The sequence below is a fragment of the Anser anser genome (assembly GCF_964211835.1).
Source record: "Anser anser genome assembly, chromosome: 25".
NCBI lineage: Eukaryota > Metazoa > Chordata > Aves > Anseriformes > Anatidae > Anser > Anser anser.
The window spans coordinates 5,178,089-5,191,447 of NC_139746.1; the positions used below are offsets into that span (position 1 = coordinate 5,178,089).

At 57.6% G+C, this 13,359-nt stretch overlaps 1 protein-coding gene across 17 annotated transcripts in view; it reads right to left on the reverse strand.

Moving 5' to 3' along the window:
- TCF3 (transcription factor 3) overlaps window positions 1-13,359 on the reverse strand; it is a 73,714-nt gene that overhangs the window by 32,586 nt on the left and 27,769 nt on the right. For 11 of the 17 annotated variants that reach the window (XM_083810778.1, XM_083810790.1, XM_083810788.1 and 8 more), the window contains 2 exons: window positions 2,959-3,032; window positions 1,754-1,850 (listed from right to left, as the gene is read on the reverse strand). In XM_083810778.1, the coding sequence (XP_083666904.1) occupies window positions 1,754-1,850; window positions 2,959-3,032 (171 nt within the window). The remainder of the gene's footprint in view (window positions 1-1,753; window positions 1,851-2,958; window positions 3,033-13,359) is intronic. The other 6 variants (XM_083810787.1, XM_083810794.1, XM_083810791.1 and 3 more) reach the window with 1 other exon arrangement.

The following is a 13,359-nucleotide window of genomic DNA, read 5'->3' on the forward strand; positions in this document are numbered from 1 at the left end:
TCATTCTCAGCACAAGAGCACGGAGGCTAAGCAAAACCGATTTATTTATTTTGGAACCTGCTCCAGGAGCCGGTGTTTTCTCCTTTAACCGCATTCAATTTTAGGCACAAAAGAGACTTTGAAACGTCCGGAGGTCCCTGCCCCTCCTGTCTGCACTTTCCCGGTCCCCCCACCCCAGCTCCCGTCCTGGTGGCGGGGCTCTGGGTGCTGCGCCCGAGACCTCGCACGGGCAGCAGGAGGGCCGGGGGCAGCGCAGGGCGCTGGGCGCCACCGCTTTGGTGGCAGCTGCTGGAAGTCACCGCCGGGGCGGAGGCGGCTCCGGCTCCACGTGCTGGGGACCGGCTGGGTTCGCAGCCCCGTCGGGGAGTGCCGCGGTGCTTGCCAAGCACCGGGAGCCCTGGCTTTGAGAGGAAGCCAAACGCGTCTTCCCTGCACACATCAAAGGGGAAACCTCCGTGTTCCTCCCCGGGCAGCTCCTTCTCGGCTGGAAGCTCTCAAGGCTGCCTCTGCCCCCGGCATGGGATGGGCTGGGAGGGGTCCTCCCCCCGCGCACACCCCACGAAACCCTGCTGCATTACATCAAGGCTCCCCTGCCTTATTAAGGAACATCTCTCCTACTTTGCTTACATCCTCCTGGGGCAGAAAATAAGAAGGAACAACCGCCCGCGCAGAGGGAGCCACTCGGAAACGCTCTTCCACCTTCGGAAGGCGAAGGACAATCGAACGTCCCGCCCCAGCAGCGAGGAGTTTAGCGGGGGGAGCGGGGCTAAGGATGAGCCCCGTGCCCCAGACACGGGCCAGGAGGAGGAAGCGCGCTGACAGCCACTTCCCAGTGCTGCCCCGCTCTTCTCTTCCCCTTTCTGACCAGCTCTGGAGGAGGAACCTCAGAGCGTGGTGGGGATTTTCTGCTTCAAACACAATTCCCTCTGCTAACCCCACCCTTGCAACCACGAGCGCTTGCTGGAGGGCTCGAGCCACCATTGCGTGGGCAAAGGTGGGGAGGACTAACCCCAAATCCTGGCCTAATGTCATTAGAGCTCTCTAAGACCTTCAAGATGGCTATTTTCTGCTCTTAATCTCTCTCCTTCCACCCCCAAGCTGGGAGAGGGAACCGGGTACATCGTGGCACGCACCCCAGTCCCGCAGGATCACGGTCCCTGGCACAGCGAGGCGTGCTGTCCCTTGTTTTGCCCGGCACAAGGAGCTGAGGAGCTGGATGAGGGATGGAGGAGCCCTGCAGAGGGCTCTGCCCGAGCAGGACACAAAAAGAGCCCCCCCCGAACCGCAGTGCCTCAAGGAAGGAGCACCCTGGCTCTCTGCCCACGGCAGCAAGGCTGGAAGGCAGAGCATGCCACCACCACGAGCCTGTTGCAAGACCTTAAGCATGGGCTGCGTCTATTCCCCCCCCGCATGCCTTTCCACCCCTGATTACCAGCTCCTTGAGAGCAAACTCAGCCCTTCCCGTGCCAGCGCAGCAGGCATCAATCTCTGTTATCGCCCTCGGGTGCTACTGCAGAACAGGGAAAAATAATCACGCACATAAAATCCAGAGGCTGCCGCGCACATCAGGCACTGACGAGACCCTCTGGCCAGCAGCCCCTTTAACCACAGCTCCGATAGCCCCTTCTGGAGCGGGTGCGATGGGGGAAGCAGGAGCGCTGGGCAGCGCAAACGCTCCCGGTAAGCACGTACCGCTCCCTGTTAGATCGCCCCGGTTTAATCCCGCCCCTATGGGGCAGCGGAAGGCACTTACCCACTAGTCCAGGTCCCAGGAATGGTGATGAAGATATGCTGTTGTGCGACGGCAGGTCCCTGTGCTCGCCGTAGTGGGGGCCTTCACCATAGCTCTGCTGAAGCAACACCGACATGATCAGCGGGTGCCCGGGGACGCTGAGCTGAACACGCAAGGCGTGCGTGGGTATCGACCTACACGCGTGCCCGACCTAACGCGGCGCGACGCTGCGTGGTGCTGCACGACCTGATGCCAGGGGGGGAGGAAGGAAAAAGACCCGAGCTGCTACTGTATGGGCAGTCCCTGGAGAGACCAAAAAACCCCAATCAGCCCCCAAGTCGCATCAGCGCACCGCACAAACTGGAGAGGCTGGGCTGTCGGGGCGCAGTGCCTCTCGCAGCGAGAAGGGTCAAAGTCAAAGGCAGCTCGCGAGCAGGGCACAGAAACGATCCCACCCTCACGGCAGGGAGCGGGCAGCGCAGCTGCAGCGTTTGGAGGGGACGTGGCACCAAGGCAGGGACACAGGGAGGCTTTGCCCCATGCTGGTGGCTCCTGAACAGTTTCTGCCTTTGCTCAGCGGCTCAGCACCCGCCAGGTGAGAGGCAGAGAGCCCCAGAACCCCCCCGAGCCGGGGGGGGCAGAGGGGGAGAGGAGGAGGTCTATAAAAATGAGAAATGATACAGCGCCTGCTCCGCCACTGACCTAAGGGAAGGGAACGGTGTCATTGCGAAAACGAATCACACAAACCCATTAAAACATGAGCATCTGTCAAAAAAACACCATTTCAATTAAGTTAATGTCTTTTCTCTCTTCCCCTCCTCAGGCCCCAGTTCTGTGCTGCTGCAGCCTCGGCTGCTTCCCGACAAAATCCTCCCAGTTCTCCCCATCCTCAGCCCCATTCGGGGCCCTCCCCAACCCCCCTGCGCTGAGCCCTCTTCTCCCCATGCCCAAACCCGAGCATGGGGAGAGGGAAGACCGCAGGCTCCAGGTCTGGGCGAGGTTTTTGCCCTCTCCAGGGGCACCTCAAAGCAGCAAAGCCTGCGGGGATGAGGTCGGGGCCCCTCTGCCCGCGGTGCCCCCTCTGGTAACAGAAACAACACTCAAAATGGGGCAAAAAAAGCTGTTCCAGGGCTAGAGCCAACCTGGGCACAATGCGCGCACTGAGAGGCCATCGCAAAGCCCCAGTTTATTTTCATTTGAGCTCGGTGTTTGTGCTTTATCCTTACCCTTCCTTGGTCAAATGTGGAGCTGTTTTGATCTCCCGTTCCCCAGGAACCTGATCCCGGTCTTTCATCCAAACCTACCGAAAAACAGGAAGAACAAAGGTTACTCTTGCTTTATCAGCAAAGCCTCAAAGGTGTTCTCGCAAAATTAACTCTTCCTTCTACAAACAAAACAATATTTTCATTAATAAACCACTTCCACTTGGCGTGACCGATCCTCCCCTCTCCATCCCCACCTTCCCACTTCAGCTGGGAGTTCAAAGCCGATCCCACCGCAGCCTGGAAAGGCTTCAAAACACGGGGCAGTGGGAAGAGGAGAAACGAGTATTTTACCTCCGCGTTACCCCGCGGTGCCGAGGAGCCTGCTCTCCCCGAAGCCTGATGTTTAAGAGGGCTGCAAATTAAGAACCGATCGCGCCCATCCCGGTGCTCCACGGGACCCGATTTTTGCTTGTGAGCAGCGTGCAAGCAGACTTGCCCACTGCTGGATCATGGGCTAAAAAACTCTGTTCTCCATCAAAAGAGCACACAAGCCTGAAAGAGCCTCGGGTGTGACGTGCTGGGGCACACCGCTACCTGGGGCTCATGCTTGTTCAAGGCTACTTTTGATGTAAGCCCCGTGCTCCTGCAGAGGAAGGTGCGCGGACACTGCGGCTCCGACCAGAGCCTGCTCCCACCCGGGTAATTTTTAGCCCTCCGAAGCGTGTCCCGCGCAAAGGTGACTCAGCCCAGGATGGCAGCGACCCAACGGGAGGGGTTTTGCAACGTGCCTGCTCGCAGGCTGCGGTAGGAAACCGTCTCCTTTCATCGCCTGCCAGGTCCGCCCAGGCTGTGCCTCTTGGGCGACCAGCACACGAGGTGCCCGAGGGAGGTGGCCGGCGTCCACCGGGACACAATCGCCCGGGGAGCCGCAGCAGCCGAGCTCCGCGGTTAAATCGGGCGCCGCGACTGCACGGAGGAAACTTCTCCTGGCAGGCGAGGCTGGAGCCCTGGCCCGGCCGAGCAGTGGGATGTCCAACCCGGCGTGCGGTGGATGGGAGCTAGCACCCAGGGCTCACGTCTGAGGCATCACGAAGCCAGAGCGGACAGGATCCTGCACCCACGGGTGCCACGGGAGACCGGCACGAGGCAGAGGCCGTGCCTCCTCCACCTGCTTTCACCCTGGTGGGCCAGAGCTGGGTCGGCTGCGGGGCTGCTGGGGAGAGCCCCCGAGCCCACAAGAGGGTTGGAGCCGCCTCTGCCTTGAAACTGTGCACGGACCCCGTCCCCATCCCCGAAGCCGGGGGCTCCGTGGGCTCCCCCTGCCCCGGCCAGCTCCGTCAGGGTGCCAGCAGCCCGGGTGCCGGCAGGATTTACGGGACGTTGGGCTCCCAACAGAGCGGCCCCGACAGGAGGAACTGGGGGAGCAGCGAGGGCTGGGCAGTTTCAGGGCGCACTCTGCCTGCATTTTAGCAAAGCTGATTATTATGGCAAACACGCCATGTATTTGTCTCCTCCGCTCCCCTTACTGTTCATTTAACCAGAAACTTCTTTCAAATTACATCCTTCTATTTCTGTGCCTTTGTGTTAATCATTTCCCCAGAGAATTGGTGTTTAATTGCTGTCTAATTTGCATAATTATGCATATTAATCTCTACACCTAATGAATATTCATAATTCTCATTTAGATTTTGTTTTCTAATCAAAAATTTCCAATGTGATTACTGTGCAGAGCAGGGATAAGCCTCTAATAATACCTTGGATACTAGGGAGAATTACTGCCAATTCTCCCACCTCCTACTTCCTAGAATAAACTTTTGCTTTGCTAATGTGTTTTTCTAAAGCAATTCATCTGCATACCCCGCAAACACCAGTGGAGATCGGGAGGCAGAAAGGCTCCTTCTATTCACTTTGCTTTCCCGGGTACTTTTCGAGCATCCCGGCAGTCGGGGTGACGACGCAAGCAGTAACCGCAGCCTCAGCCACCCCTGGCGAAAACTCAGCCCCTCGTGCTGGAAGGACGAGGACGGTGGCATGCCCCGGTGGCTGCAGCCAGCGAGACCCCCCCGGCCCTTCTCCAGCCCCCCCGAACCAAGAGGAGCCGCCCCAGGGGGGGATGCTCAATGGGGCAGCCTCCTTGGGGGTGGGGCTCTGGTGCCTGGAAGTCCCACAATGAATTTTTGCCAAAATCCCCAATAATAATAATAATAATGACAAAATAAAATAAAAAATCAAAATTCACTGCCAGGCTTGCCCAGGGAAGGAGGGAGGAGGCAGGGGCTCAGTACAGGGGGGAGCACCAAAGGGCCCGCTCGGTGCCTGAGGCTCCGGTGCCGCGAGCCGGCCGCCAGCCCCGGACAAAGCCCGGGGGGAGCCGAAAGGGCCCTTGTGCCTCCAGGCACCCACGGGGCTGCGGTGAGCTGAGGCTATCGCTCTCGCATCCGGCCAGCAAAGCCAGCGGTACGCAGCCCAGCAGCAGGCGCAGAGACAAAACGGGCTCGGGAGCCTCCAAACGTGCCTGTGCCGGCACACCGCGCGGCGGGGCCAGCCTGAGGACCGGAGCCTTTCCAAACAGCTCGAAAAAACAGTCTCACATCTTCCCAAGCCATAGCAACCGGGGCGAAAGGTGCCTGCACAACGTCCCATTTTCAGCCTGGAGCTGTTCTAAGAATTCAGGCGTTTCTGGGATGAAGCCAGGACTAAAAAACCACCCTGCCCACCTTACGTTTCTGGCAACCGCCCCAATGTAGTGCCGACCTGCTCTCCCCACCCTTTGTATCAGACCTACGACTCGGCAGCAAATGCCCTCTGCCAAACCCGTGAAAACCCAAAGGCTGGCCAAAAGCAGGTGCTTCTGGAAAATCACCCACCCGAGGCTCAGCCCACACCCCGCAAGGCTGCGAGGCTGCTGCCGCCACCACCCACGGCCACGCTTCCCCCAGCCTGTGACGCTCACCCATCGCTCCCGGTGCTCCGGAGCCTTCCCCACGGCACCAAGCAGCTGGGCTGGACCCAAAGAAGAGGAGGAGGAAGGGGCAGGAGCAGGAAACGGAGGCGTCCGGGCTGAGAAGGGCCCAGGGCGGCGTTTGGGACAGGCTGCAGCAGCTCCAGCACATCCCCAGGTGCTCGCCCAAGGGTGTGCAAGCCTCTCACCAGGACCCTTTGGTCACAGCGGCCCAGGGGGCGAGGCCACACGCCTTGTCCCCATCCCGATGGAGATCGGGAGTGCTTTGGGCACTGCCACTGAGTTTCCTGCCTGCGGGCACTGCTCACGTGCTGCAGGGAGAGCTGTCGGGCTCCCCCAGCTCTGCGAGCACACCAAGCCTCCAAAAGTCACACCCGAACCCCTCGAGGGGGACTCCAAAAAATCCCCCCTGGCTCAGGGACCTGCCTGCAGGACAAGGCCGTCACCTCCTGCGCTCCCTACCTGAGCATCCCCGCAACGGGACGGGGACCTGCGGGCACCTCCCTCCCTCCCCAGCCCTGCCTCGTCCCCAGAGCAGGTTCCCTGCACACGAACGTGCACAAGGTCCTGGGCAAGAAATAAAGCCAAGGCCCCAGCTGAGATCGTATCCAGCTCGCGTGGCAGGGAGCAGGATTGCTTTTGCACCAGCAAGCGTAATCCTGGCATATCCCAGCTTTTGAGCTTTGCAGTGCTGAAAACGCTCTCCCAGCGCAGGGCACGCGCGCAGTTTCTGCAGACACCCACACGTGCACGCAGCTGGTCGGGGCCAACTTTATTTTAAAATAAAACCCTTTTCCAACTAACCAAGTTCAGGCATACTTTCCAATTCAGAAAAGACAAAAATAGGAGCTACCTCCTCTCTCCATTAATACAGTTATTAAAAAACGTACAGATTAATTGTGCATTTTAATAACCCTGATCATGAATATTCATAATGCATTTCTTGCTCATGTTCTAATTAAAATGTACTAATAGAATAAGATGTAGCTGTCAGACAGTCATTTTTTTTTCCTTACGATTTCTGTGCCACAGCTAAGAAGAGCTGATAGACAAGAACCGCTCTAAGCTCTCAGCACGGATAAAAATAACTTGCCCAAACAGCCTGAGTAAAAGCCCTCCGTGCGCCACGAGGCCCTGCATGCCCTCGCCACCCCAGCACACCCTCTAAGGACACATTCAGACCACGGGGGCTTTCAGTTACGAGTGAGAGGAAAGGTGAATTTAGCAGTGCATTTACTACCCCAACTTTGCGTGCTACGAAGCATCCCCTGCCTTCTGCATCCCCTTCCCAAGGCGAGCAGGGTGCTGGTGTGTTTGCTCCGAGACGCCTGTCCCGCCCCACACGAGCTGTCTGGGCCCCGGGAGCAGCTCCCCACGCAGGAGGGAACCTGCAGCTCTGAAACCAGCAAACTGGTTAAGGAGGGCGTGTGGTTTTCTGCCCCGTTCCCACATCCCAGCAGCGGCCACGTGCGCTCCTTCCCACCCCGTTCTCCGCAGGCTGCTCCAGCCCCCGCGCCCGGGATGCCTGGAGCTGAAAACGCCATGCAGAGATGCTGGCTCTGGCTTCAGTCAATAACCAGAGCCCTGGCTGCTACCTGGGAAGGTGTCCTGTCCCTTGAGCCATCGGAGAGCCCCACGGCTTCAGGAGGGGCGCTTCTCGGAGCTTTCAACTCCTCGACCCCAGCACAGCTCCGGGATGCAGCTGGCAGGGAGTGGGGTTGGGTGTTGGATGTCTCCACCATCCAGCCACTGCAGGTCCTTCACCAGGAGCTCAATCCCCAGTAATCCCTTTGCAAGCAAAACCCACGGGGCAGGCAGTGCTCCCCTGGGCCCAGGGGACACGCAGGGACACACGGAGTGGGACATCTTGCCCCCAAGACTGCTCAGTCACCGTTTGTGCACCAAGACCAAGGGCTTGCTCTTAAACCCTGCACCAAAGGACACCTGGAGGAGCACACGTAAAGCTGCAAAGCTGTGGTCCAGTACGTTCAAACGCCTTGAAGATGCCTCGCTTTTGGCCTCAGAAGAAGGCAGTGGCAGCCCCACACTGGGGGACACTGGCGGGGATGTCACCGGGGGACGCTGCGCGGCTCGGGCTGCAGCTGAGCCGGGCTGAGCGCTTCCCTCCCCCTGATGCCTCCACCCTGCCCGGCACAATCTGTCAGCATCAAAGCGCCCTCCTTAATCTGATTCCCATCAAAATACCCTTTATTATTATTATTTTTTTAAATAAATCTATTAGAAATATTAAGGCCAAGCCCCTGCTCTGGGAGCAGTCACAGCCCTGGCTTTGCTGGCGGACGGCAATGCCCAAGCACGAGCGAGGCGGCTCTGGTGGCCCTCGTCGCAGCAGGACGGGAATACAGAGCCGGGAATAAAAACCCCACAAGCAAAAGCCCACCAGGGCCATGCCCGTGAACACACCGGGCAGCACAGAGGGTGCCCACGCGACGCCCAGTGCCTGCCTGGAGGTGGGATGCTGCGGTGACAGCCACCGGTGCCACCGTAATTTGATTTGAAAGAGAGGTGACAGAAGGCTGCGTGATAAACACTTCCAAATTAAGCGGCTTTGTGTCCTAATCGCTCTGGCGATCAGCCTCACAGCAAAATCTCCGCTAAAAGGGATTTGAAATCAATAAAATTAGTCGACTAGTAATTAGCTTTAGTCCCAGTCAAACCAGCAAACTTGTTTTTCCTGGCGAGGGTTCGCTCCCCGGGCCCACGCGCTGCCGCCCGGCAAGAAACAACGGCACCAACGCATCCCAACACGGAGGCATCCCCAGGGAAAGCCCCCCCGGCCACCGGCATGGCCTCGCCAAGGGGAAAACCGGGGTGTTTCGGAGCGGCCGCCTGTTTATTTACCAGCCCCGTCCGCCCCCGAATAGGAAAAAACAGATTTGAATGGGAGGCAGTCGCCGGCTGTTTACAGGACGTTGATTGTGGATGGGACTATACAATTTGTTCACTTCCTTTTCCCGGCGCACGACAAAACAATTCCACCCCCCCCAGCCCCCACGCAAAAAAAAAAAAAAAAAAAAAAGGAAAAAAAAAGGAAAAAAAAAGCAAGAGCAAGCAGGGCCGAACACCTGGAGGGCAGCTCGGGATGCTCAGCGCTGCCAGCCGCAGGGCAGGGAGGGCTCCGTGCTGCTGCTGCCAGGGAAGGAAGCGAGTGCTTTGGTGGGCCCTCCGGATCAGGCCCCCCAAGGAGGGATGGACCCTGAACGAGGTCACCTCGGAACCTGCCATAGCAGAACCCTACAGGTTTATGGGGCAGACCCTTCCCCATTTATCTTTGTGACGATGAAAGCACGAGGAATTCAAAACCAAGGCGCACGCGGCCATGCCGCACAAGCGCCCGCACCCCGACCCTGAGGGGGACGCCTGCTGCTGGCTCCCCCTCCCCAAACGGGGATAATTTTGACTTAAAAAAAAAAAAAGCTGATTCCACCACTTCTGTGGCCATTAATTCCTCCGCTCTGCATCTGCTCTGGCATGTCCTGTGTCGTGTTCTGGTTCAGCAGTTGCTGCATGGTCCATACTCTGAGTGGGATTTTAGGAAATATTTGGGGCCGGGGAAAAATGGGAGAGGTACCCCAAAGAGAGCAAGGAGAACTGATCCATTCCCCATTGGCTTCGGGCAAGGGATGAGTATGGAGACAAAGCAGGAAAGAGAAATTAAATCTACAGATAAAACAAAGCCAGAAAGGGCAAAAAAAGCCAAGGAGGTATTTTGTACTCACAGGCTTTTGGAAGATGGTCTGGGAGATGATGCGCGCGGCGTTTCCAAACAGAGCTGCATTTGCAGCCCCTGCTGTGGGTTAGGGAAGTGCTTAGCCTGGATTTCTGAGCCCAGGGGTGGCTGCGAGAGCTCTCGCAGGACGGGGCAGGCTCCACGGCAGCCCCCAGGCCAGGATCAGGGGACAGGGCAATGTCCCAGGAAGGAGCAGAGAAAACCAGCAGGCACCGCACCCAGCACAGGGGCAAGGGGTGCCTGGTGCCGAGAGCAGGGACAGGGCCCCCGCCCCCGTTGGTAACAGGGGTCAAGGCAGGAGCTTGCCCCCTCCAAGTCATAATTAAGAAAATAAATCACCTGGACCAGCCCCATCGAGGCCGTGCAAAACAACGGCGCGATGTGCAGGTGGTGGGAAAACGCTGCACTGTGGCCCTTCTCCTCGGGGGAGAGGCCAAGCTGGACGGGTTCGTTAAGTTAATGACAGCCAACGAGGCGAGGCCAAGGCAGCGAGGCCAGCGGGCCTCCCGAGAACAGCCAGGCAGCCCGCTCCTCCTGCAGAAAGGCACGAAGGCACGAAGGCCTACCTCCCAGCCCCGAGTACGGCCAGCAAGATGCCACGGGGAGAAAGAAAACAAACCTGTGACGACAACCAGAGGGAAGAAAATAAACTTTAAAGCTCAAAACACTTCCACCAGCTGCGAAAACAAAGGCACAGCAACGACCAAACAAGAGCACAAAGGAGCAGCACGAAAATGGGACAGATGATAACGGGGCTGGGCCAGGCAGTGCCTTCAGCAGGTCGGCAGCACGTGGGCCGGTCCCGCTCGTGTCCCTCGTCCCCAGCCTCCCCGGGAGGCCCTACCTATGCCCCTCGCCCCCAGCCTCCCCCCGTGCCCACCGCCCCATTCTCGCTTTGCAAGGAGCAGGATGCCAAGCGGGGACAAACCGCGGGGACACGTCCAAGAACAACGTTGGTTTAAGGCGGGCTGATAACAAACGTCAGAATTAGCCTGGCTTTGTTAGCACCTTGGATTACGGCGTAATTCAGAGGAACAGCTCTGCTACCCGCGGATGGAGAGACCCAAAAAGCGAGGCGACAGCTTCCAGGCAGCTGCTGGCAGCTCCGAGGGCACCAGAGGCCGGGGGCGGCGCAGAGCCGACCCCGCAGGCCCTGCTTCCAGCATTAGCCCCCGAGGGGCACAGCACAGGACCCCCCCTCCTGTCCCCACACATTTTTGTTGACCCCCGGGAACATGCCCCAAAGCCGTGCTCCCAGCAGGGCTTTGGAAAACCAGCGGGAGGGAGCGCGGCGCCGGCCATTGGCCTCGCTGCCCCTTCGCCTTCCCCGCGGTCTGCTCCCAGGCATGCAAACTTGAAAAAGCTAATAGTATTAAATACAGAAACCCAAGGAAGTACGAGGAGTCCTTGGCCTACACACTGGACTCGTGCCACTCCAAATTCCCGTTTCAAAGCCCCTCTGAGACCTCCGAGGGCTTCTTGGGAGCAGCGAGCCCACAAGGCAACCTAAACACGAGGACAGCCCCGCAGAGAACTTCTCTTCATGTCCTGCATCACATACGTCCGACAACATCAACATGTCTGCTACCACAAAACAACTTAAATCCAGCAGATAGAGGCTTATCCGTGAAGCAAGGGGTTATATCCCATTAAACAGAAAGCTTTGGGGAGAGAGGAGCGAGAGTAAATCCACATCCTGTTTTTTCCAGCTCATTTGTTTTACCACAAAGTTGCACACTCATGAAAGATGCAGACACTCGACACTAACGCACGCATTGTTGTCCGAAGAAAGAATTCATTTTGCTGAGCGCGCACAGCAGCCCGATGCCAGCGGGGAATGAAATACGATGGCTGCGTGTCCCCCGGGACGCCACGCACTGACCTTTCGGATTTCGCAGACAATCGTGTGCTTTGCATATACATACAGATGCTCGCACACCCAGACTATTTTGGTTAGAAGCATTTACCTCTATTTCCGCTCCAATTTGCATCTTTCCAAGTATTGTTTAATTTGCAACGTAAAATAAAATGAGGGCGTCAGAAATGCAATGGGGGCGCTGTCCTTTTGCAGGGGAATATACATCTTTTCCCGCTGGGTCTCCGTTGCTCCCAGAGCAGGAAAATAGGAGCCAGAAGCCCATTTACTTCCACCTGACCGTCGAAAATGTCGCAAGAGAGATGTTTCAGATCAAAGGAGAAGGCTTTCCTCAGCGATTTCCCTGGGACACGTCCCGAGAGCGGCAACAGCACCGTGTACGTGAGCGCTCCCAGCCTACCGCTGCTGCCACAAGCAGGCAGGGAGGCCAGAGGTGGTTAAAAATTAGACAAATTTCAGGCCGTTTCCAAATAATGGGGAAATGATGCGGGGAAACGGCCAAACACCCACAATCTCGGTGTCCTCGGCAGTTTACCTGGGAGCCTTCTCTTCGAGGGAAGAGGGCTGGTGGTTAACACCATGTGGCTAACAGCCCAGCGGCGTGCCCTGCGAAATCCCCTGGAGCAAGAGGAAAAAACAGATCACATCTGCCCAGGGAGCACGAGCACGCGTGGGTGGGAGGAAGGCAAAGGGGAGGCACGGCCGAGGCCATTTGCCCTGCCCTAGAGGCCGGGGCTGCAATCCTGCGGGGCGCTGGGCAGCCCCGCTCCCCGGCACAGGATGCCCCGGACCGCACAGGATACCGGCGCGGGGCTGGCGAGGAGAGCTAACGTGTTAGCCGAGCCGATGATTCAGCCCACAGGAAGGATCATCTAAGAAGAATTGTTCGACACAATGAGAAAAACTTTCCCAAACAAAGTGTTCTCAACACCACCTGCCTCCTCCGCGGGGCCGAGGCAAGCCCCGAGCTCCAGCTTTTGTTTGCAAATAACTTCAAGACCGCGGTTGCCACAACAGAGGTTCGTCTTTTTTCCCCCTTCTCCTTTTCCGAGGGGACATGGCTCAGCGTGGGGCTCACCCCTCAGACCTCCCCCAAAGCACGGCGCTGGGCAGCGCAGCAGCCGTGCACCCACTGCATTCGTCCGATGCCGAAACCCAAAAAAGTTCAGGCTGGAGGGCTGTAAGTGCAGGACTGTGACCCCCTGTGCCCAAACACCCACAGCAGGGTCCCCAGAGCACACCCACACCCCAGCAGCGTACACGGCACAGGGTCTGGGGGATTAACCGCACGTGGAGCCCACGAGGGGTCCCTCCCAGGCACCGCTTCTTGCAGAATTTAGTCAACGCAGCACAGCATGGTGAGATATTTACCTTAAGAACGGTTTAAGGACAGATGTGACCTATTTAGAGCTCTGCCAAATATTTCTGTAATTGAATATACCATCGATTATTTAAATTGCATTAAAAAGGGCTGCATTTGATCTACTTGCTACTAAGAAGCACCGTTTCCAAGAACCACGACTTTTTTTTTCCCCTCTTTAACTATAAATACTTCAAGATGTTCACTTGTCCCTTCCCTTGCTAAGAATCCACATCTTTGCATAACCATGCTCCATGCCCCAAATTCCACTTCTGCCCCTAAAGCCAAGAGGACACGTCACAGGAAGAGCTTACCTGAAAAAAAAAATCAGCTTTGTTTTAAGGGCGACACCGGCTTACGGAGCAGAGCCCATCAGGCGAGGTCTCATCCAGCCTCCTGTCCTCAGGGGAAACCAATGCTGGGCCATTGGTTTTGGCTGCCCATCAGCCTCAAGAGACTTTCTCAAGTCACCT